Below are 25,716 nucleotides of genomic sequence, written 5' to 3' on the forward strand. Positions count from 1 at the left end.
TGTACTTTGACCGTATATACCAGCCATGATCATTTATGATTTATGGCAAGATTTATAATTCATTTATAGCTATTTACGCAAACAAAGCAAAGTTTCGTTTTAAAGGCACAATTTTGTGATGGTTAGACGAGGGACGAGAGAAGGGGGTTGCGAAGGGGATTCTCCTTTCTTTGCTGTATCATTGTTCATACAAATTGAAAGAAAGATGATTGAATGCCGAGGGGAGATGTTCTTTTTTTCTGAATATATGAAACGAGATGAAAATAAACGTTTAATGATGATGATGATGATGATGATGATGACAGTAAAATAATGTTTTGACTATAAATCCAGAAAACTTCAAGGCTTATTGCTTAAGGCTTTCATTTTATCGTCTCTTTAGAATGGCGAGTAACAAATTTACTTTGTACAAAGTTTACAATAATGCTTAGTTGTGGTATAGTACTATACAAAACAGTTCCAAACACATAAACAGAGTATACATAAGGTAATGTAATGACTCACTGTACATCATTTTGAATAAAATGTGTTGATAAATTAACAGCTTCATTATCATACTACAGCGTAAGAGGAACACATGATGGTGTAGCCAGGTTCCTCCTACAGAGTACAAAGTTCCAAATAAAAATCGATGTTGATATCAAGAGGTTAGTAACCACTTTTCGATAGAACATAATTGTTCGTGTTTATCGTGGCAAACGTCGGCCCCAACGATACGGCAAAGTGCCTCTGACGGTAGCGAATCTGTCTATATGTATAGAATGGTCCGGGTCTGGAAGCGGGTACGACTCCAAGTGAATCTCACTGGGCAATGCTTTATGTGTCATTATGTCTTACGTGATTTCATTTCGTTTGGATTTTTCGAATTCGTTGTTTTGTAATCTTCCAAAGAATGATGTCACAAAACTTCAACATTTGTAAATTCCTGTCGCCCGATTGTTAACTTTCATTTTAAAAAAAAGGTTTGATTCCATATTACCAATTCTCCGTTCTTTACATTGGCTGCCAGTTGGAAAAGAAGACTTATTTTCAAGGTTCTGTTATTAGTACATTATTCAGTTCACTCTCTTTCCCCCGCATACCTGCCTAACTCTATTCCAAAACACAACCCGACAAGAAGTCTACGTTCGTCATCAGATGCATTGTTATTTCAAACACCCACAATAAAGCATGGATGGGGGATCGTGCTCTCCCCATTATGAGATAAAAACTGTGGACTCAATAACCTATTCAGTTACCCCAATTTCATCTACAGAAACACTCGAATCCAAACTGGCCCTCTCACATAGTGGGTTACATAACTGCAATCCACATCAGTTCAGAAAAATTGTGTTCCTTATTTTACATGTGTTTGCTTGACGTTTGTTATTTTCTTCCCTGTGTTCATATTTATGCGTGTACATATTATCTCTCTCTTTCTATATATTTATATGTAATATATATATATATATATATATATATATATATATATATATATCCGTCTTCTTTATTCAAAGCGCCATGAGCACAGCAAAGTGGACTAGTGCGCTATACAAAATTAGCACACTATTATCATCTTTTATCATTATCATTATGTCGTCCCTTCTGTACAGACAAACACCCTGTCCCTAGCTGATAGGACATAAAATGGGGGATGCATGAGGATGCACGAAAAAGAGCTCGCTTCATCTATTCATTGCAAAGAGCAGGGTGTTTAACCCGGTGAAGTGATGTACAGTAGTCGCAAAACCCAATGGAAGACCGGTTAATGCAGCTAAATATGCGCTATCCAGCCATCTTCTCAGATAAGAAGTAAATAATAAAATCAATGTTGTTTTATTTACTCTCCTCTTCGTAAGGCTCATAAAGGTTCTAGATTACATCGAGTCATTTTGGAGTAACTGTTTAAAATCAAAGGAATTACTGAAACCCCCCTTTTCTCCCAGCATTAAGATTTCAGTGACACTAAAACGTTATTAGTATATTTGAAAATAGAAAATTTTCAGTGACTGAACTCATGTAAGAGATATTTCATGTCATTAAGACTGAAATATATTTCTATCTTTGTTACGGCAAAGATCACCATTGATCACAGTTTATGGAAATCGAAAGAAACAAAAACAAAAAGTCGTAAAACTTTCCAAAGGTGGTGTATCGAGTAAAAAAAAAAATACAGTGCACAACACAAACACAGTTGAGAGAGAACACCTAGGGTATAACAGCAACTTCATTTCAGTTTATTACACGTTTCACAAAAACCATTGCATTTGTGTCAAAGACAATCCTGGAAGGCAGCATATATGATGAATCAGTACTTGACAAACAAGCTGGCATGTACACACACACACACACACACACACACACACCATACACACCTGAACACATATTAATTTTATTTCATTTAAAGGGGATGGGGAAAATGCTGTCTTAGTGAGATGGGAAAAACACTTGCTTCTGTGCACAAGAGGCTCTTCCACTAAATAGCATTATACAAAATATTGTTTATGACATATCAAACATATCACTTAGTTGGATTAAAGATAAAAGGAAGTACTGCTATACGAGAAAATTATTAATAGTGCGCTTTACATTTACCCTTTGAATGCAAAACATTGCTTTCATAATTAGCATTGTTTCTAAAAGAGATAATCTCGGTTTGTCATCTAATAAAAACATAATCATGGAAAACGAAATTGTGTATAAATAAACTTGAATTGAAGAGTATCGTCGCAAAACGAGCTAAATCCATTCTCGTTAATGTGAGGTATATTTGTGATCAAAGCTGCTAAAAACAAAAGAAATAATAAGAATATTACAGGATATTTTAAATCATAAATGCTATAGAATATTCCTTGTTATGTTACAAGTGAGAAAACTGGAAAGAATTAATTTTGCTCTATCTGGTGATGGACTTACATTGGAATGTTCATAAATGACACTAAGCTCATTATGCAGTAGAACTCTTAAACTGTAATTTCTACTTATACACCGATGGGAAATTAAATATATATATATATATATATATATATATATATATATATATGTACGGTGAAACGTGTGAAACGTAATCAATGACATAGAATAAAAAAATGAATAAATAAGCAAATAAATGAACAAACAAATTAATAATTTGACAATTTTATGAATTGTTAACCACTTACGGAATCTTAACCAGAAGATATGAAAGAATAATTATTCTGATTTAAAAAAAAATCTCCGATGAAGGTATAGAACTTAGCAGAGATGTAGACGTGTACTTCGAGCTTGTTCAGTTATTAGTAATGTTATGGGCATGCGTAAGATATAAGTAAAATATGACAATTACAGTTTAGTATAAAGACTTTAATAAAATACATGACACAAGATCAACTGAAATCAATCTCAAGTAAGTTACATTCATAATGGATGAATCAAATTGTGTGCGGTGGTAACCTACATAGTGTTCTGCAGTCATGCCGAATAATCTATATGAATATTAGTTATTTCAAATCATCTGCGATATCATATTAATTCATATTGTCATGAACATGCATTTGTGCAAAGTGAGTGTGGCCTGTTATGTACACGTTAGAAAAAAGGGATCGAGACTGGGACAATGTCGCTTGAGGCCAGGGAAGAATAAAGTTTTCTTGTTACTTTAAGTTTGATATCACAGTGGTGTTGATTTGTTTTGTTGTCAGAATGTGTGATGTGTTGTCGTGCCACCAAAATTTTCCTCCCTTCCATGATAATGTTATCACCAGAATATTGCAAAAGAAGTTTTTTTTTTCTTAAGCTTACGTTTGAATGAATAACATCCGGGTGTTCGTTTTGTTTCATATCTAGAGAATTCCAAAATTTGGGGCCATTATAAATAAAAGTATATTTGCAATATTCGCAATCTAGTTTTCAGACTAAATGGTACATATCACTCTGTCGTGCTGGATATCAATGTACTTCTTTATTTTTCCTAAATAAAAGCCCCCAAAACTTCAGGCAAAACACAAATATTCAAATTATACATCAAACTCCTAGATTCAACAATATCCACTGAAGCTGTGGCGCCGGCCTTTCTTCTAGGTTCGCGATTGGTTAAATGTAATTAATAGGTTAAATGTAATTAAAGTATGGGAATGCTTTAGATGTCTTTGTATGATCAATTTATGTGTACGTGTATGTGTATGAGTGTGTGTATTGGTGTGTGTGCTTATGTACATGAGCTCGATTTTACAGCTTCACCGACATGAATTTAGGCGATCACATTAATTGCAGCGCCGACTGCAGCAGGCTGAAACGGTCATCATCAATACTAAGTATTTGATTGTAAACCACTAATGAAATATTATTTGTGTCAGTAATAAGCCTATACTGTTTTCTGAGTGATTTCTATCTCTGAAAACACAACACACAGAACTGATCCTCCGTATGAATGATGCGTACGTCGCATGGGCGTAAATCCCAGGGGGGGGGGGGATGGGGGGATATATTCCCCCCCCCCCCCCTGAAATGGAGGAGGGGGTATGGCCTGTACAATCATCCCCCCCCCCCCCTGAATTTTGAGGGAAAAAATGGAGGATGCAGAAATGTGATTGTATCAATTTTGGTATATTGCATGACGTTTGTACGCCGGCCTTCAGACAGGTAACAGAGCTGAACAGTATTCTATCTTGTAGGAAAATGTATACATAATTTTCTCAAGCGCTCGCTCGCTTCGCTCGCTCGCGAAGAACATAACATCGACATACACTGTAAGGTATGGCTCAGACGTTGACAACGTCAAGTGGTATAGGCCTACATGTAAACATGCTATGACGCAAGTAACTGGGGACCATCTGCAAAATATGTACGAAAACAAACAAACAAACAAACAATAACAAAAACTATATCGCCATAATTGAACCCCCTCCATTTCCTGAATCATTCCTGAGAAACGACAGCTAGTGACTGGTGACTCAGTCAGGATACATCTATGGGCATACCCAGGGAAGATCTGGGGCGTCGAATCTATTGGGGGGGGGGGGGGCAAAGGGGCATTTGCCCCGCCCCTACGGAAGTGTTTAGGCAGACAAATCATTTATCCCCCAAGCAATTCCGGAGATGAGGACAAATCTCGAACTTTCCTAATCAACTAATGGAAAATTGTCCAAATATCGCCAGAATTATGCACCATATCGTTGTATTGCAATCATAAACATGCAAAAGCTCCGCTATACAGGATCCCTTTCGATAAACTTTGTACACTTTTGACATTGACGTATATTTCCCTAATTTATCAAAGAGTGTGCAGCAGATCTTTCACTTAACAATAGCACCCTCATATGCAAAGGCGTCGATGGGGGAGGGGGGGGTGGTTCCCCCATAAAAGTAGGACAAACAAAAGCGAAACATATAGCTACAAACGGCAGTTTTTAGACTGTAAAATGTCAAAATTTTAAAGATCGCTTGCTCCGCTCGCTCGCATTTAAGCGCTATGCCATTCTCCTTATGTTGCTGCCAGTGATTGACAGCAGTTGCGCCCGGTGCGCCCCCCTTAATTTCCAAAGCGAAAAATATAGCTACAAACGGCAGTTTTTGGACTGTAAAATGTCAAAATTTTGAAGCTCGCTCACTTCGCTCGCTCGCATTTAAAGGGGAAGGCTAGTAACTGATCAGTGGGAATCAGTGGAAATGCTGGGAGATGATTGTTCCAATCCTTATGGGATTCATTCAAGAGTTCATTGTGTATCTATTATTGTGTGAAAATGATTTGCTTCAGAACGGTCTCATATTCAAGTAATGTGCAGATTAATGCTCCGTCACTGACCAGGGACGCTAACCTGGAAGCATTAAACTGCACATTACTTGAATATGAGACCATTCTGAAGCAAATCATTTTCACACAACAATAGATATACAATGAACTCTTGAATGAATCCCATAAGGATTGGAACAATCATCTCCCAGCATTTCCACTGATTCCCACTGATCAGTTACTGGCCTTCCCCTTTAAACATTATTCCATTCTCCTGATGTAACGTGTTGCTGCCGGTAATTGCCAGCAGTTTTCGCCCGGTGCGCCCCCTTAATTTCCAAAGCGAAAAAATACAGCCACGAAGGACAGTTATTGGGACTGTAAAATGTCAACATTTTCAAGCTCACTCGCTTCGCTCGCTCGCATTTCATCGTTATGCCCTTCTCCTGATGTTGCTGCCAGTACTTGCCGGCAGTTGCGCCCGGTGTGCCCCCCTCAATTTCCCAAGCGAAAAAAAATACAGCCACGAACGGCAGTCTTTGGACTGTAAAATGTCAAAATTTTAAGCTCGCTCGCTCTGCTCGCTCGCATTTCATCGCTATGCCATTCTCCTGATGTTGCTGCCAGTCAGATTGACAGCAGTTGCGCCCGGTGCGGCCCCCGTAATTTCCAAAGCGAAGAAGTATAGCTACAAACGGCAGTTTTTAGACTGTAAAATGTCAAAATTTTCAAGCTCGCTCGCATTTAATCGCTATGCCATTCTCCTGATGTTGCTGCCAGTGATTGACAGCATGCAGTTGCGCCCGGTGTGCCCCCCTTAATTTCCAAAGCGAAGACTATAGCTACAAACGGCAGTTTGGGGACTGTAAAATGTCAAGGGCGGAGCAAGAGCTGAAATACCACTATTTAGTCATTCAATAATATATTGTGAATATTTCATTTTCTTATTGTTTTTTTTTAAAGAAATGAACACAAAATTTTCACCAAAAGTGTGCACCAGATCGCTGAATTTCAGGTCTGAAAATGCAAAATCTTCCTCGTGTGGGAGAGGGATACCCCCCCACCCCCCATACACTAACACACCCTCCCCCCCGTTCGGTCGTTCCGCTCCCTCTCACAGATATTTCATCCAAAAAAAAAAAATGTTTTCATACTTTTAAGGTCTGATTTTCCCCCGATAGCCATCTGACAAGCAAAAAAAAAAAGCAACAAGAACAAAAAGTCTTCATATTTTTGCTGCCACTTTCCTCCCACTTTATATTTATATATGTTGATTCTGTGTCATCTGTGTTCATGTTCGTTTCCTTGTTTTGTCTGTGTTTCATGTTTCTCTGTACGCATTTCGGTTTCCTTTCTTCTTTTAGGTCTGCATACCCCCACGTAGCTGCTGAGTTAGGACCAGGCGGGATGCCAGTTATTAATTCCCGAATGTTTTATATTCTAACCCATGGCTGACACAATAAATTTTGCTTTTAATTCCTTGAATAATGATGAATTTTATAACACAGTAAGGCACTCTGAATCTGATCATGCAAATATGATCTCCAGTTTATATGAAGATTACATATCCGATAAATACAATACCTCAGCACAAGAATTTGAATATAACTTTGACTCAAATGATCCAGTCCAGAGTCCATCGTGTGTTTATTTGACCGAAAATCAGTATAAAAATCGGATCACGAATACAGTTGATGAAACATTTTTGTTAGCTCACTTTAACATACGCAGTATCAATAAAAATTTTGATAAGTTGCGCTTACTCTTAGAAAACCCAGATCATAAATCTTGCTCCATCATAGGGCTAACAGAAACATGGTTGAACTCTAATATCAGTCATTTATTTTCTTTACCCGGATTCGAATTTGTATTTAGAAATAGAAATGAGAGAGTTGGTGGAGGAGTTGGTTTGTACATCTCGAAAAAATTTAAATATATTATACATGAGGAGATTAGTGTTATGAGCGATGTACTCGAATCCCTTTTTATTGAATTGATAAATCCACATGGAAAAAACATTATGATTGGTGTAATTTACAGGCCCCCTCGGTCGAATTTGAATGATTTTTTGACAGTTTTGCAGGATTAAGTACAAAATCCCATGATATCTATTAAAGATACATTTCTGATGGGCGATTTTAATATCGATCTCATGAAATGTAACTCCCAAAACAGTTCAAAAGAATTTATAGAAACATTAATGTCTGCTTCGCTTTTACCATTAATTTCCAAGCCTACCCGTGTCACCAGCCAATCGGCTACCCTCATAGACAACATTTTTTGTAATGTTCTTCCACTTCCTGAGTCTGGTATCGTCCTCTCAGACATCACTGACCATTTTCCTATATTTGCTCAGGTTCCAATTAAACTGAATAAACAAAATAATTATTATAAGCGTCGTAAGATTACTGTAGATAATCTTACAAGTCTCCAAAACAGTTTAAAAGAACTCGATTGGTCTTCTGTATACAACACTACCGATGTCAATTTGTCTTATGATTATTTCATATCTACTCTTACCTCCGAAATCGATAACCATATTCCCCTGCGTAACATAAAAAATAGATATAAGCAAATTCCAAGACTCCCGTGGATAACCCAGTCTATATTACGATCTATAAATAGGAAAAATAATTTGTTTTATAAATATAGATGTAATCCCACTGAAAAAAATAAGAAAAAATATGTTTCATACAAAAACACACTCACCAAATTATTGCGTACGCAGAAGAAATTTTTTATGTTAATCAGATAAGCAAATATAAAAATGACATTAAAAACACATGGAAAACATTAAAGAATGCTATGAATACACCTAACAATTCATGTAATATTTCTGAAGTTCGGTGGGGCAATGCCTCCAGCAACACTCCCGCTGGCATGGCTGAAATTTTTAATGATTTCTTTTCTTCAATTGGAAAAAATCTTTCTCAAAATATTCCTCTTTCTAGTAAATCTTTTAGTGATTTTTTAGATACACCTAACTCTAAAACTATATTTTTTTGACCCAACATATAAAGAAGAAATAATAAAGATTGTTGCCAATTTGAAAGAAGGTAAAAGTCCTGGCCACGACGGAATTGACAACTATTTGATAAAAAACATAATTCCTCAAATAGTGGATCCCTTAGTACATATTATCAACTCATCGCTTGCAACTGGCCATGTGCCAAATAGCATGAAAATTGCGAAAGTAATTCCTATTTATAAGAAAGGGGAGAAGGATGATGTCAATAACTATAGACCCATATCTTTATTATCTTCTATTTCTAAGATTCTTGAAAGAATAGTCTACATCAGGACAGTACGTTTTCTTAAAACCTGCGACATATTTTCAAACTTTCAATTTGGATTCAGGGAAAATCACAGCACAACACACGCACTACTTGCCCTCATCGACAAAGTCACACACGCACTCGACACACTTTCACAGTCACACAATAGGTATCTTCTTGGACTTCTCCAAGGCCTTTGACACGATTAACCACGGAATACTTCTCGCCAAACTGTCTCATTATGGAATACGTGGAAAGGCCTTGGAGTGGTTCACGAGTTACCTATCAGAAAGATCCCAATTTGTACATGTCAACGGCTTTGACTCTCAAAGTAAAACAATTGCATGTGGTGTTCCACAAGGGAGTTTATTAGGCCCATTGTTATTCATTATTTATATTAATGATTTTCATAGATCGTCGGAGAAACTATCATTCATATTATTCGCGGATGACTCTAATCTTTTTTTTTCCCACCCTGACCCAAATATCTTAATAAGAACAGTTAATGAAGAATTGATAAAGGTCATACAATGGATATACGCAAACAAATTGTCATTAAATATTCAAAAAACAAAAGTTATGCTCTTTAGTAATTCTTTAGATAGCCTCCCAGGCAATATAACATTTGATACTACTCCCTTAGAAGAAGTTTCTTCTTTTAAATTTCTTGGTGTTTGCGTTGATAACAAGCTTTCATGGAGGAATCATATTGATAACATATGTAAAATTATTTCACGTAACATTGGCGTAGTGAAAAGATTAAAATATTATCTTCCTTCATCTGCATTATTAACTCTTTATTCTAGTTTGATACTCCCTTATTTAAACTACGGGATTCTTGCTTGGGGTAATACATATCAGATGTTACTTGATAAACTTCTTTTATTGCAAAAGAAAGCGCTTAGAATTGTTTTTAATTTACATACCCGAGAACATACAGATGCTTTGTTTTCTGACCATAAAATATTAAAAGTAAATGATTTGTATGTGTTTCAACTTGGTCAGTTTATGTTTAATTACAACAGTACCTTTTTACCTAAAATATTCCACGATATATTTCATCGAAACAGTCATGTTCATAACTATCCCACGCGACGATCCGACGAATTCCATCTTCCGTTAATGAGAACCGCACATGCCCAAAATACATTTCTTTATACCGGACCCAGACTTTGGAATAAATTAGATAATAGTTTAAAAGATTCCCCCAAATTTGTCACATTTAAATATAAACTCAGAAAACATTTACTTTCTACTTATAATCTTAGATAATCTAAATTGTTATAATTTATGCTTGAGCTTTCATCTGTCCTGATGTCGCAGCACTTGGCGTGTTCTGTGTGCAGACCTCTCTTCTTTCTTCTCTCCTTTTCCTTTCCTGTCTATTGTTCTTCGTAGACTTGTATTGTTACCGTCTTCTCTCCTCTCGGTACTGTCTCGCGTCCAACAGTGTATATGCGTGTGGGTAATTGAATGTGTGTACGAATGTATTGTCCTTGTCATATTTTCCCGGTACACGTGGTTCAATGAACAGTGTCCGGGCACTATAGCATTGGTATTCTATATTTTTTTCCCGACCTGTGTATCTCAAAATAACTACATGTATATTGTTATAGAATAGTATATCATTCACTCATTATTTATCTAGCGATCCACGCCCGACAAGCTTTGCTTTTTAGTGGATCACTATTTTCCATGATCGAATTTATTTTCCGCTCGCCCACGTAGTATTTGTACAGTTTTCCTCTTTATTATTGTACATATATGCTGTTCTATAATTTGTCTCGTATATTACATGAATCTTTTGCAAGCGTTTGAACAATATCATTTAATGACATGTATACATTGTACTATGTTTTTGATTTTCGTTGCGATTGGAAATAAACTATGATTGAATTGAATTGATTGAATTGAATATTTCATGCAAAAGAGTGTGACATCCGATCCCTGTAAAGTGTGTATGTGTGTGTGTGTGTGTGTGTGTGGGGGGGGGGGGTACCAAGCTTCTCCCCCCCCCCCCCTCCCCAAGGCTGCGCCGGTCCGGTTATGGGCTTGTAATCGTGGTGATGGTGACCATCCCCCCCCCCCCCCCCCCCCACTCCTCAGTACGGATTTACGCCGTTGGTACATCGCTGTCCGTTTTCTGCTCGCGGTGTGTCAGGTATACTGTACTTCACAGTTCGGTATTCACTGCGGGTTATAAAAAGAAAACACAAATGAAGTCAACAATGGGCAGAGCGAAATACGCCTATCTGCCTGTAATCAGGTGGCACTGGATGGCATGAAGTCGTGTTCATTCAAGGTTGAAACAGAAATGCAGATTACAGTTTTATAGCAGTGACGAACACTAACTTCTAAAAAGAAATTGTGATTTGTCGAGACAAACCTTATGGATATATTTTCCTTTTTATGTAACTTCTTACCTTTGTTAGGATAAGTGTGTTTAAGGAAATCATCAGCTGATTGTAAACTGTTTATAGTTTTTCTTTGTCTACTTCGCTTGTTCATCTACTACCTCTACTTCAATCACTATCATTAATATTTCTCGTATCCTGCTGAAAAGAACACAATGTCCCATAGCGTGAAACGCAATGGAGAAACAATTCTTCTTCTAACATTGGGAGCACAGTGTGAATCATCAGTTCGTAGTGTCAAACAGAACGTCATAATGTGAACACTCTGTGTAAAACCACATACGGTGTGATATCAACAGTGTGAAATCATCTCCATACTGTTTAGTTCGAGGGTTTTCACATAGCTGACTATGTGAACACATTGTCAACACACTGTCATGACTGTGGAACTTTGCGGGACACTGTGTTTGTTCCAGCAGAGGAAACAGACAGAAATATGCATCACAATAGTGCATGTTCGCAATAGGGGAGAATCAAGGGAAGATGCGGAGGGAGTGTTCGAAGAATGCGTTTCTTAATCGCTCACGATGCCGGTCTCTTGCATTCAGTTATCTCTGTTATTGACTAAAAAGACTGTATTCTATATTTCTGTATATTATGTATTCTGCTCACTGCAATTGCTTTTGTGTATCTACTTGTGTAATGTTATATCATCGTTTTGAATCACTGCACTTGTTTTCTTTTCTCTTTATGCTTTGGAAATTTGTATTCAATTCGCATTTGATTGAATGCCTAAATAATTCAAATCAAATCAAAATCAAAAGAATGCGTTTCTTACAAGCACAACGAACGTTGGGTTTCCATGCTCCATCATCGCAGAACGCCCTGGGACCACCGAGTCTGACCATCCCTGGAGTTTGGGCGCACTGGAAGATGTGTACCTGGCCGTGGCGAAACAATTCGTCCGCCACGTCCGTGTTCACTGGTCCAGTGCAGTTGTCTGTAAGGGTATACATACTGAATTATTATGATCGAACTTATGTCTAGTTGTGTGAACAACATTCAACAAGAAAGTTGAAAACCGTCCATCCCTTCTAAACAAACATTTAATAAGTTAATGACTTAAACATGTCAAATACTAATGCGTATCGGGAGCCGGCATATACATTTAGATACAGGAGATGTAAGGTAGTATTCATGATGACCTATATAGTTTGTTGCATGCCATATTGGATTCATAGATTTGTAGGAGAGAAGAGTTTTAGAGATTGTCACAGCTACTGAGGGATGTTTTAAACAAAAAAAAGTAAAAAAAAACATAAAGGAAGGCGAAAACTTGAGGGTGCTGAAAATGTTGTCATCGTGCCTGGGCCCACACATAAATGAAAGTTCTGATATTGGCATTTTGTCAACGTCAACTTTGCCTATATTTAAGAAGGGGTGCGTTTGGAGAGTGTCGCACAATAAAAAGCGTATACCTAACATTGACGCTGCCTGACCATTTCACTCTATCATAATTATCTAAGACTCTACTGGAAAATTCTGGTTTAACGTACGTTGCTCTAAGAAGATTGTTGCAATGCGTACTGGGTAAAAAGGAGACTGTTCTACAAAAACACCAGACATAATTAAGGCGGGAGTTTATTCGAAATTTAGACATTACTAACCCTTGCATTCTCTGTGTCTGTTCTTTTGTTTTATGTTGTTTTGGGGGTCAGCTTGGTTTGTTGACTTTGTTGTTATTCCTTCCTTTCATTGGCTTTGGAAATTCAATAATCGGCAACTTCTTAAAGGGGCATTCCAGACGATTTTCATGATTTCACATCATGTATGTTCGGAAAATCAACAGCTCCATGTATCTATAGACTTGTGAAATTTATTGTGGTCCTTGAGCAGAAAAAGCAATAACCTGAAAATCTTAAGCAAATTACACTGAACAGTATTGATGACACGGGAGCCTCACATATCTCAGAAATGAAGCAGTGTGATTTCATTACAATACCAATTGCTTAACAAGTTCGCCTGTGAAGAATCTGTGCATGCTTTCTTTTGCTCTGCTTACTTGAGCAAATGAGCCCCAACCTAGGTGCATTCTTAAGGTGAGGCTGCCGTGCCATCATCCTCGTTTATCGCAATTAGCTATAAGTTTTGAAAACATTATTATTCCTCATCCCAATCACTATAAATTCTGAAACGCTGTACTCAGTATAACTTATCTATAGTTGTTAAAAATCAATATAAAAGTCTGAAAGTCGTCCGGAGGTCCCCTTTAATGGACGCCCTCCCCCATGCCCCCACGCAACCTCCTCCCCCCCCCCAACACTCCTTCCAAGCTCAGTCTCTCGATCCTGACAGGAAAAAAAAAATGTTCTTTGAAACCACAAGTGAATTAGCTTATAAAAGGTGATATCGTTCTACATTAATGTATCACTTTAATCATGATGACGTGCCTTGTCCTCAATGCAGGTCCCAAATTAGGAAAAAAGCTGTCAGATGTGAGACCTATACCTCTGCAGGTAGGCCGAGGTCCACCGATGTTGAAGGACCAGGTCCCTGATGAGCAGGTTGCACTCTTTGGACCGTGCAGGTATAGATCCTGTTCGCACAGGAATTCGACCGTGTCACGGTGGTTGTAAAATGAGCTCATGGACTCGCCGGTAGTAGTTGATGTGTGAACCAGACGAGCGTCATCAAAGGATGGAATTTGGCACTTGTCTGATGGTGAATAGGATTAGATTAGACAGAACCTGGTTATGATACACCTAGATGCATCAATTTTTATACATGTACCGGTTAATTGTTAAACGGAGGACATGAGACTAAAGAAAGATACTTATATTTTTTTGGTATAATCTACTGTATAATTTCACATCTGATGTTTTGATTATGACACACAACACACGTCTCTTGGGGAGATTCGGCTGTAAAATTGATATTACCAACGAACTCTTTCTGTAAGAGCCTCATAAATTCCCTTTTATAATCTAGTTTTGCGTATCATTACGCCAACATGATTTATAATATCATGTAAATGTATATTCAAACACTATATTTGTTGCATGACTTTGAAATCATGTATATCGCGGAAACCCATGCGAAACATTATCAAACACCACACCGGTAATTATACGCACCATAGCATTGTAGCAGCATTGGATCCGGGTCCCATTGGTTGGTCGAATTGCAATAGGAGAACTCTGGACCAATGGGAGTCTTGTCATCATTACATACCAGGTCAACTTTTTCGTCATGATCGAGGTAACCATCCCTTGGACACCCGTCGTAACTAACTCCCTGCGGGGTTTCTGGTTCTGTGCATCCTGCAGTTTAAAACAGAAGATCGAACAAGGCTCGTAATCATATCAACTCCTGAGCATGTAGAGCTAGCTCCATAGCGTGTTTTCGTCCTGAACTTTTGTTGACATACCTAAATAAGATGCTTGGGGCTCATTTACAAGATCTGATGACTATGTTGCTGGAACTTCCTCTTCACATAAATGATTAAAATGTCCCTTCAAACATTCGTCAACTGCGAGAAAGAATTAAGACCTACTCTTTTCATCCAAAGTAACCAAATTGGTATATTCGTATGTATAACAAGGCAAGTGCCAAAATGTGTCTCGCCCATTCGCGTAGAAGAAATTAATGTTTTTCTAACTCCCGGAAATTCATTGACCTGCCTATATGACCTCTGACTTTGTGGTGACCTTCAACTCTCCAAGGGACATTTACCAGCCGAGTTTGGTCACAAACGGACATATGGATCAAAAGTTATGAGCCATAATAGAAACGCACCGTAAAAACTTAACATTGGGCCCTATAAGTTTGTTGACCCCTGTCTGTGACCTTTGACCTTATGGTGACCTTAAACTCCCCAAGGGACATCTACCATCCAAGTTTAGTCACAAACGGACCTATGGATCAAAAGTTATGACCCATAATAGAAACGCGCCATAAAATCTTAACATTGGGCTCTAAAAGTTCGCTGACCCCTGCTTGTGACCACTGACCTTGTGGTGACCATCCACTCCCCAAGGGATATCTACCATCCAAGTTTAGTCACAAACGGACCAATGGATCAAAAGTTATGACCCATAATAGAAATGCGCCATAAAAACTTAACATTGGGCTCTAAAAGTTCGTTGACCTCTGCTTGTGACCTTTGACCTCGTGGTGATCATCCACTCCCCAAGGGACATCTATCATCCAAGTCTAGTCATAAACGGACCTATGGATCAAAAGTTATGACCGGTAATAGAAACAGGCCATAAAGTTCATTGACCCCTGCCTGTGAGCTTTGACCTTGAGGTGACCTTCATGTATAGTAAAATGTGAAGCTTTGTATGACCCTTCTTCCCTCGAAGTTTGATTGCAATTGAAGCCCAGAGTAAAGAGTTATTGAAGTTTTTGTAGCGTTACGGACAGACGATGGACGGACGGACGCCGCAGGCGATCCCTAGTCTCCCCTCACCTCTGGTGGGCTCGACAAAAACCCGAGTGCTACAACGTATACTTTAAGCTCTTGTTCGGCCGGTCCCTCTTTCCAACCGTCAACGACTCTTCACATCATCACTTCAGCCCTGATTGGGAGCACAATGGGGAGTGTCAAGTTTGTTTGTTTGTTTGTTTTTCACATTCCCTGCTTTCGATTGTGACTCAGTCCGGACAATAATTTAAAAAAAAAATGAAATTGACTCAACTTGGGTTGATTTCGCTCCATTCTGTGCACTGTAACTTTAGAGTATATTCATCCTTCTCTAACCCTCTAACTATCACGGCTGTTATAAACCAGCATTCATAATTACCTTATCACAACTGAGAGAAAAAGTTATGTATATGCCCTATATGAAAAATAGAAAAGACACGGATTGTTACAATAGCTCGCAGTACGCTCTAATAAATACTGTTAAAATGTATTGTTGTTTTAGTTGTTTTTGTTGTTGTTTATGTTGTTGTTTTATAATAACAGCTTATAACGCTCACCCGCGGAGACACAATCGACCGGAGGAGACCACGTTCCGTCATCACACGTTGTAGTGACAGTGTCACCCGAGCCTTGTAGGCGGTAACCGGGCAGACACTGGAACAACAGAGTTTCCCTGGTACCGTACGTTCCCGTCCCGTTCGTATTATCTGGAGCTGCACAAGCCACTGTAAGACAATCACAGCATCTGAAGTTTTTTCTGTCTTTTTGCATTTATTTCACTCTTACTTCAGATTCATTTCATACTTTACATACTTAATGTGTGATACTATCAGACACAAATGTATGTCATTTTCTTGGTCATCATTAATTTGACGATCAACCCTAGCAGTGTCGTACCAGGTTATTTTTGAAGTGAAAATTCGCAACGAAATATTAAACTTAACAATCCTTAATAGACTTTCATCTCATCAACATAAAGGACTTTAAACACAAAAGCTATGAAATTTTAACCTTTCAGGGTCATAACATGAGAGTGAGATTCAACCTCGCCTAAGTAGATTCCTTGGAGCTCGCAGACGTCGATTTATATGAATTTTGATTAACCTTTTGATTGTTATTGAATCATGATTTAAAGAAGAATTCCACTCCAGAATCTTATCAATTTCATAAGAAAGAGAAAGAGAGAGAAAAAAAAACTGCAGTGCAGTGCAAAAATGATAAAATCGGATAAGAAATAAGGATGTGGTGACATTCTGAAGTTCCGAATTTCCGAATTTCATATATAACATAATATTATATGAAAAATTGTGAGGGCATGATCTACATCATCATCTCCCTCACTAGACTATTCATAAGGACTGGTCAAGAAATATTTTCCGAAAAATGTGAAATTTTAAGATATCATACATCTTCCTTATTTCTTATCCGATTTTTGTCATTTTTGGAACATTCTGTAGTTTTTTTTTTCTGTTAAAGTTCATCTGTTTATCTATCTATTCACTTTTTTGGTGTGTGTGTGTGTGGGGGGGGGGGGGGGGGATGTATTTCCTCTTTAATCCACCCGGGGCAGAATTTCTCCTCTACTCGGCCAATCTTTCGCTTATGCGACGTCGACTTACGCAAGGGTGATTGTACTTGCGAATTATCTAGAGGTTATGATTTCATCGCCGCATTATTTTCCTACTGATCCGTCACAGTTTTAACCGAAATTCTTATTTCTAGGGGGAAAAAACGAAGAAATATGTCACTGAATTTCACATCAAATGGTTCTGGACACTCAGCACTGCTCATTTAATGAGGAATTCAGTTCAGTTGCTAACTCATTGTCCAATGACAAGATTTTCCATATTTCTATGTGAAATGGTTTGAAAAATGCAAAATCTTCCTCGTGTGGATGGGAGTATCCTCGGGGTATCCACCTTCCAACACTCTCCCTCGCGCACTTCCCTGAATTTAGTTCACTGATCACAAAAATCGAACATTGCACCAAAGTGGTGTACCAGACATCTGGATTTCAAGTCTGAAAATGCAAAATGTCAGTTGTGTTTAAGGGGGCTATCCCGCTTCCAACACTCTCCCTCGCACACTACTCTAAATATATTCATTTCTTTACTGATGGAAACGAAAATCGAATATTTTACCACAGCTGAGCACCAGGGCCCCATTTCATAAAAAAAGTTGATATGATAGCAACTCTTGGTGGAATGACAATTGTCATGGTAACAACAAGAATCCAGCTTCCTGATTGGCTGTTGCTATTGGAAGTTGTCATTCCAGCATGAGTTGCCATGCTAACATCTTTTATGAAATGGGGCCCTGATCTCTTAATTTCAGGTCTCAAAGTGCAAAATCTCCCTCGTGTGGGACGGATTATAACCCCACATCCTCCCCCTCATTTCCCTTAACACTAGTGTTTATTTTTCTGAATCTTTTGATAGAAACAAAATTCAAATATTTCACCGCAAGTGTGCATAAGGTCTGAAATGCAAAATCCTCCACCCTCCCCCCCCCCCCCCCCTTGGTTTCGCTCCCTCATGAAAAGAGGTCGAAGCCCCTGGGGATGATGGTTTTATTTCATTTAATTTAACTTTGTACGTACACATCTCGCGTGCGTACGTATTGTGGGTTTCTACTCGTGCTATGCATCATAGTTTATGATGATTAATGCCAATCACCCACCCCCCCCCCCCCCCCCCAGGTACGGATTTACGCCCGTGACACCTACCCACGTGTAGATCTATGTACATAGTAAAAATAGAAATACGCGTAATATTATACAGACTCTACAAAGTATAACAATTTGAACGTCAGGGGGCAAAATGCTCTTCACATGTTTCCTTTTCTCCACAAGTCACTTAATGGTGCCCCGAAGAAAACATTTGAAGATGCAAAATTGAGGCTAATATTGTTGTTCTCTCTTTCTCTGTCTTTAATATTTGCGAATTATCTTAACAATGTTTGAAGACATCCTGCATTGGTCTGTTAGTTGATTTGTTCACTCTTTTACTAGATTTATTTTTTGCATATATAGCTAAAATTAAACATGCGTTAAATTTCAGAATCTTTTTAGTCGCACAATCCTCTGACTGCCCGCTTGCATGAGGCGCGGTGTTTTGTCTGTCCCATGATGTGGGTACTGCTTCTTACCTGGACATGATGGTAGGACCTCGCCATGGGTCCAAGTACCACCAGTAGGCCCACATGTGGCAGAAGAAGGCCCTGTAACTCTTCCTTGAGGGCAGGAGAACTGAACCGTGTCCCCGATATCATACGACGTTTTATCGGGAGTGGTGATTACACCACCGCTACCTATACAGCAGGTGGCCCACATGGGACTGGAACGAGACAAGATGCGCATAAAAGTTATAGATATTAATAATGATAACGATGATGTAAGGAATGGTTATAATAACTGTGCTTATTACCATCATCATCATATTTTGCGAATACTGAAGACACAATTATCTTTCTATTGCTATACTTCTATTTTCAAGTGATTGCCAGTTTTTCTTGCCCCGCGCATTTTCATGTAGGAACTAATCAAACAAATGACAACTACCAACGGATCATTTTACGATAACATACCAATGATTACGATGAAGATGATGGCAATAAGGACAATAATGATTAATGATGATATTGTTGATAATCATGATAATTCAAGCCACTAAACACACGACATGGATCCCATTGGTTCACTGAATTCACCGCTCTATTATTATGTGAGGGCTTGGACTAAAACGAAAGTTGCAGTGTTCTGCATGAAATGTACACTGTAAAAAATTTACTGTAGTTTTTACAGTAAATTGCTGGCAACTCTGCTGCACAGTAATTTACTGTAATTTTCATCTTACAGTTAGCTGCTGTAACTTTGTCCTACGGTAAATTACTGTAAATTTCTAATATCTACAGGGAGATACTGTACAATTTACTGTATCTTGCTGTAAAATTTAAAACTTTTGTAATGGTAGCTACTGTAAATTTTGGTTAAATTACAGTAATGTATTGTAATTTTTTGGTTACATTACAGTGATACTGTACACTTCCTACAGTAGATTGCTGTAAACCTGCCCAATTTACCCCATATACTGTACACTTTCCACAGTAAATTACGGTAAATCTACCCAATTTACAGTGAAATACCATTTAAATCAAAGTATTGTTTTACAGTAATTGACACAAAAATACACTGAAGTACAACATTTGCATGAAACTTTGGAAAGTCTTTATTGCATAAACACACAACACAACAATATCCTATTTCCAAACAAAAACAAAATCCAGATAAATAATGCCTCCGGCCACTTCGTTGGCGGAGGCATAAAAATAGCATTTTTGAGCTTTATGTAGTGATTCAGAGCAAAAACTCTGATTTCATGTATAAATTAGCATAATCAAAACAATAAAATCATTGAAGGAAATTAAATATACGATTTTGTAGATTATGACGCAGGCAACATGCATGCTGATTTGTGATCGTGCAATCCACGGCTAAGTTTGTAGGGGGGCCATAATGCCCCCCCCCCCCCCCGACACACACACAAGACTACAAATAGCCTGGCATTTTTAGGTTTAAATTGCTCCATTTAATGCAATCGTCACACCAAAAAGATTTGAGCTCAATCAGACTTCAGCAAATGTTGCCAACAAAAGGCTTAAATTAAGACTAGTGTTCAAAAGTTATTCCAATGACTAATTTTAGAGATTTGAAAATTAATCTGGGTTTCATTTTCTTTACCCACACTTTGTAATATACCGGTACCTACTAAATTTTGGTCAAAGTATTTTACTTTTTTTTTTGACAGCATAATGGACAGATATCACAATGATTCCTTAATCTTAATACCTTAACCTTGGTGGGCTTGACAAGTTAGTCCTATAAACTGAATGTTTACAATGTTCCCAGTAAACAGCTTATCACAGTATTTGTCAATATCTTCATGAGCAAAGGCATACTATGCAGTGCAGTATACAACTCAGTTTTGAAATTCTTTACAATTGATTAACCAAAACAAGATGAATGCGACTGCATCTCCTATATGCCTCCTCTGAATAGATGGCTCAAATTGTACTTTGATTATTGTGATAACCAGAACAAAAACATACATATTAGTTGACCTCTTTGACAATGGACCTCACACCTTATAACCCCAAAGTCTGATCACTTTACATCCTCCTAGTCATGAGTACAAAATAGTTGAGGTATATGAATGTATGATAACAAAGCTAAAACAACCCAACAACTTCATATGTATAATGACATCAATGATCTCTTGACTTTGACCTCAGTGAACAAACATCTAATCAGTTTGTCTCACTATGGTGATGAATACTACATCTTGTTCCACGTTTTAACTTCATGGCTCAAATTGTTCAAGAGTGTTGTTAACAATGCAAAAACCTGAATTTTCATGGTAAGTGACCTTTGGCCTACATTTGTCACAATCTAATCTGATTGTCTTCCTATGGTGATACATACATGTACTAGTACCAAATACAAGTTTGAAGTTAATGGAACAAGTGGTTCTTGAGATATATGGGGTGTTGCAAGAAAGTTGCAATCAATTGCAAATAATTGCTAATTTTGAAACAACCATTCTGATTGGCTCAGGGTCTGCCCTATTAAGAAGACATGCATGCAACAATGATTTTGATTGGCCAGTGACAATCAGTTGCAATTAATTGCAACTTTCTTGCAACACTCCAATAGTGTAAACAAGGCAAAAAATCCTTCAATTTCAGAATTTACCTCTCTAACCTTTGACCTTTGACCTACATACCCAAGATCATCTACCTATGGTGATACATACTTACACAAAGTTTGAAGTTCATGCCTCAAATCGGTCTGGAGATATCGCATTAACAAGGCTAACGTCTACCAGCACAGCAACTGATGTCTGTGACCTTGACCTTCGACCTACATATCCCAAAATCTAATCATATCGTCTTCATATGGTGATACATACCAGCATCATGTTTGAAATGGATTTTGAGTTATTGCAAGAACGAGGAAGCAGTGAAAGGTGAAAACTTTTTGCCACGACGACTTTACGTGACTTTTTTTCCACGCCACAATGTGATCACCCCCCCCCCCCCCCCCCCCAAAGGATCTAACAAGACTAAAAATTAACCCAGCTCTTTCAGGGTTAGCCTGTGCCTTTAAATTACCAATTACACATTAAATTGCCAAATAGACGAAATTGCATTCAGTAAAATCTTCCTAATACATGTACTGCAATACTAACCAGTGGGGCTGGCCGCCACAAGCTCTAGATTGCCAAAAAATCTTTGGACAAACGAGCTGTTATTTCAGAACTATATCCACAATGTACATCACCGATATTATACATTACACAAAATGCTCCAAGTAAACAGCTTTACACTAGTGGTCTAATATCATACATGTATAAAACTTGATTGCAAAGAACTTCAAAATTTGTTTTCTCAGATGTTCATTCATGCATCAGATTTTGAACATGAATATATAACTCAAAGAATGAGGTATTATATGGCCAGTCACGGCCATTGTTGTTTTTATAATGGCAGGACGGACAGACAACCAGAAAACATAATGCCTCTGGCACCAGCTTTGGTAGGCGGAGGCATAAATATGTAGGGGGAGGGGGCTCTAGCTCGCCCCGGCGACTACCCCCGAGACTACTACCCCTCAAACAACTACCCTACCCCAGGGTACCTGTCCAAGGGATAGTTGTTTGGTGGTTAGTTGTCCTGGGGACAGTTGTCCTTGGGATAGTTGTCAGGGGCTGACTTTCCGGGGAGGGGGGGTTAGTTGTCTAGGGGGTAGTCGTCAGTTTCGGGGGGGGGGGGGGGGGGGGGGGGGGGGGTTGTGTGTGGTTTCCTGGAGGGTAGTTCACCGGGGCATACTTGTCTATTAGGTAGTTGTCCTAGAATCCCCTTTAAAGGGGGTACCCAATGCTGAAACAATCTTAGTTCATTTAAAAGATCATGATTTTATTAGCAGAATATCACCTGCCTTAAGTTTTTTTTTTTTTTTAAAATCATGTTGCCAGAAAATCCCCAAAATATGGTAAGATTTCAGAATATTTTGGCCCCTCAGTTGTGTCCCAATTTCAGCTAGGTAACCACAATGACATCAAAGAGGTTACCAAGGTTCGCGTATTGCAGATGTGTCGCGCCCTAGACTGTAAAAAATGCTTTATACCTTGCGCACATTTCGCTAGAATTGGGCGACAACGTAACCACTTTGACGTCATTGTGGTTAACTAGCTGAAATTGGGACATAGCTGAGGGGCCAAACTATCCTGAAATCTTACCATAATTCAGGATTTTTCTGGCAACACGAATTTTTAAAAAACTTTAGGCAGATGATTTTCTGCTAATAAAAACATGTTTTTTAAAATGAACTAACATTGTTTCAGCATTCGGTACCCCCTTTAATGAATGTGTGATGTATACAAAAGTATGAAGCAACAAGTCAACATGAATTTCTATAATTATAGGTCCTTTACAATGTGTATATTTCTACACATTCAAATTGAAAAAAGAAAAGGTCTAAAATTTGGACTTTGGAAGTAAAAAAAAAATACTCAGAATCAGATTGTAATCTACACTTCTATGACAACACACAGGCATGTGTGTGATTGTTCATACAGGCATTTGAAATTCAAGATGACCTAACAACTGGCAAAATCCACATAAAATATACAGGTTTAAGCATTAAGCCCAGTGAAAATCAGCATATCGGCGTATGAACGACACTTATTTTGGGGTTGTACTGCTGCCTCTTAGATCCTCTGCACTTGGACCCATCAGGACTGATTCCAATTAAGTGTGCCAGCATTCATGCAGGCACTTGGTGGTAACGACACCCTAGGACTGGCTACATGCAGTAATAGGTGAAGCATAAAAGCACTGGAAGTCAGCAAATTGGCGTACGAATGACACTATTTTGGGTTGCAGTGCTGCCTCTGGCTACAGGAGTGTAGATTTCAATCTCTAGAGGTGAAGATTAAAGCCACTGGAAGTCAGCGAAGCGGCATACAAATGCCACTACTTTGGGGTTGCACTGTCTCTTACATCCGCCGCACTTGGATCCGTCCAGACTTATTCCAAGGAGATATCCGACAGAGAGAAAGAAAAAAAGATGGTAAGATATTACAAAAATAGATTAATTTCACAATTGAAATGATTTTTTAATTTTTTGTTTGGCTTTATATAAATAATGGACTCATGATTAGCAAGCCTATACTGAAATTTATTAAACATTAATAATAGATTATACATTTTATTTTTTTTGGCTAGTAAAGAGACAAGCTCTTCCCTAAAACAAAGGAGCCAAAAAACAAACAAACAAACTATCAAAAAAAAATTATAAACAAACGCAAACACAAACACAAACTAAAAGAAAACACCTTAGTATGCCTGATGTTTGTCGGCTAGTAGTTCATAGTTCTTGACATTCTGGAGTTTCACACAGCATTGCCCGAAGGTATGTTTACCTTCAAAATGTGACAGTTGTGAAGAAAATCTTATTTGCCTTACCAAAAACTTATGCTTATGCTTTTGTTTTCTAGGGCAAGTCCACAAGTGCATGTTGCTTACTCCACCAAGCATGATTTGGGTAGCAAAGTACATGAAACATATTTTGGAATTGTCTATTTTCTCAAGAAAAAATGCTCTAGAATCAAAATGCCTTAAGTTCTGATAATTAATGATGTGGATGTCATATAAAACGGGAAGTGCTGATCTATCAAATACCTCAAAAAATTCCAGATCACAATCAAAAGATCTAGAATGTTGCATTTTCTTAAAGCCATCCTGAATAAATCCCTTTCAATGAAAACAATATAATAACCAGATGGATTCTTGAATGGCAGTCAAAATTGATGCCTCCAACATTGCCATATCTGAATACACTGAGCTTTTAATATTTTCAAAAACTTTGATAATCTAATCAGATTATCATTGCCATATGCATACATGAGTAAAGTTTTTAATTGTTCTGTCAGTTGCTTCCTAAGTTATCACAAGAATGATGGTATTTTTTATGTATACAATAACCTCTATGACTTTTGACCCCAAATGAGCCAAGTTTGAAGGGGAGCCACCAAAATGGTCTTCAGCTATCGAGAGAATGAAAACAGGACAGATGAACGGACAACAACAACAACAACAAAATTACTCCCTCCGGCCCCCACCTCCAGCAGGCTGCAGCATATTGACACATGATAAAGTACATTCAAAATAAAAAAGAGCTCAGATATTCTATGCTTCTGATATTTTGCATGCCATTAGCAGAGACTCCAACTCTCCCGTTTTCGACGGGAGATCTCCCGCCGAAAGCCCATTTTTGCAAAATCTCCCGTTCTCCCGTTTGAGATTTGATTTCTCCCGCCCTGGCTCTGTGTCTCCCGGTGGAAGGGATTTCTTAATTATTGCTATCGTATGTTGAAAAAATAAGCCTTAGATAGCGCCAGAGAACATCTAGAACCCTAGGAATTTCGCGCCTCGCACACATCAACTTGGAGTCTCCCGTTTGCTAGGGGTTTCGGGCGGGAGAATCTCCAGATCAGAAGGTGCTTAGGGTTGGAGTCTCTGCATTAGTACCTCTGAATGAATTCGAGTGTTGTGGATGCGGTGCTCTGATACTGCAAGTTCAGATTGTAGTATGAGGCAAACAGGAAGGATAACCCACAAATGAAGCCTGCTTCAGCTGGTGTAGATTGACCAATAACACCATTTTCCACAAGAACCGTCCATCTGGATGTTGCTGAGGCAATGGGATTCCCTATCAAACAAAAATAAAGTTACAATTTAATCATTATGACCTTCATTTGGCTTAACTGATTTATGGTTTTGCTTCTGCTACACTGGCTGATGAGAACATCTCTGACACCTTTCACTAAAGAGTAAAATATATTGTATGAAACAATTACGGTTTCTGATTGGTCAGATTCGCGTGTCTTGCCATTGCATAATTCATTATATGCC

The 25,716-nt window shown here is 38.2% G+C and overlaps 1 protein-coding gene across 1 annotated transcript in view; it reads right to left on the reverse strand.

The window, feature by feature from the left end:
- LOC139724390 (C4b-binding protein alpha chain-like) overlaps positions 1–25,716 on the reverse strand; it is a 39,795-nt gene that overhangs the window by 9,477 nt on the left and 4,602 nt on the right. Inside the window, exons 4-9 of the mRNA XM_071635535.1 lie at positions 25,333–25,513; positions 18,892–19,079; positions 16,302–16,469; positions 14,453–14,638; positions 13,827–14,033; positions 12,157–12,318 (exon numbers count right to left, since the gene is read on the reverse strand). Coding sequence (XP_071491636.1) covers positions 12,157–12,318; positions 13,827–14,033; positions 14,453–14,638; positions 16,302–16,469; positions 18,892–19,079; positions 25,333–25,513 — 1,092 coding nt within the window. The remainder of the gene's footprint in view (positions 1–12,156; positions 12,319–13,826; positions 14,034–14,452; positions 14,639–16,301; positions 16,470–18,891; positions 19,080–25,332; positions 25,514–25,716) is intronic.

The sequence above is a fragment of the Diadema antillarum genome, unplaced genomic scaffold, assembly GCF_040938485.1.
Source record: "Diadema antillarum isolate AM-2024a unplaced genomic scaffold, OU_Dant_1.0 scf00000212, whole genome shotgun sequence".
Lineage (NCBI taxonomy): Eukaryota > Metazoa > Echinodermata > Echinoidea > Diadematoida > Diadematidae > Diadema > Diadema antillarum.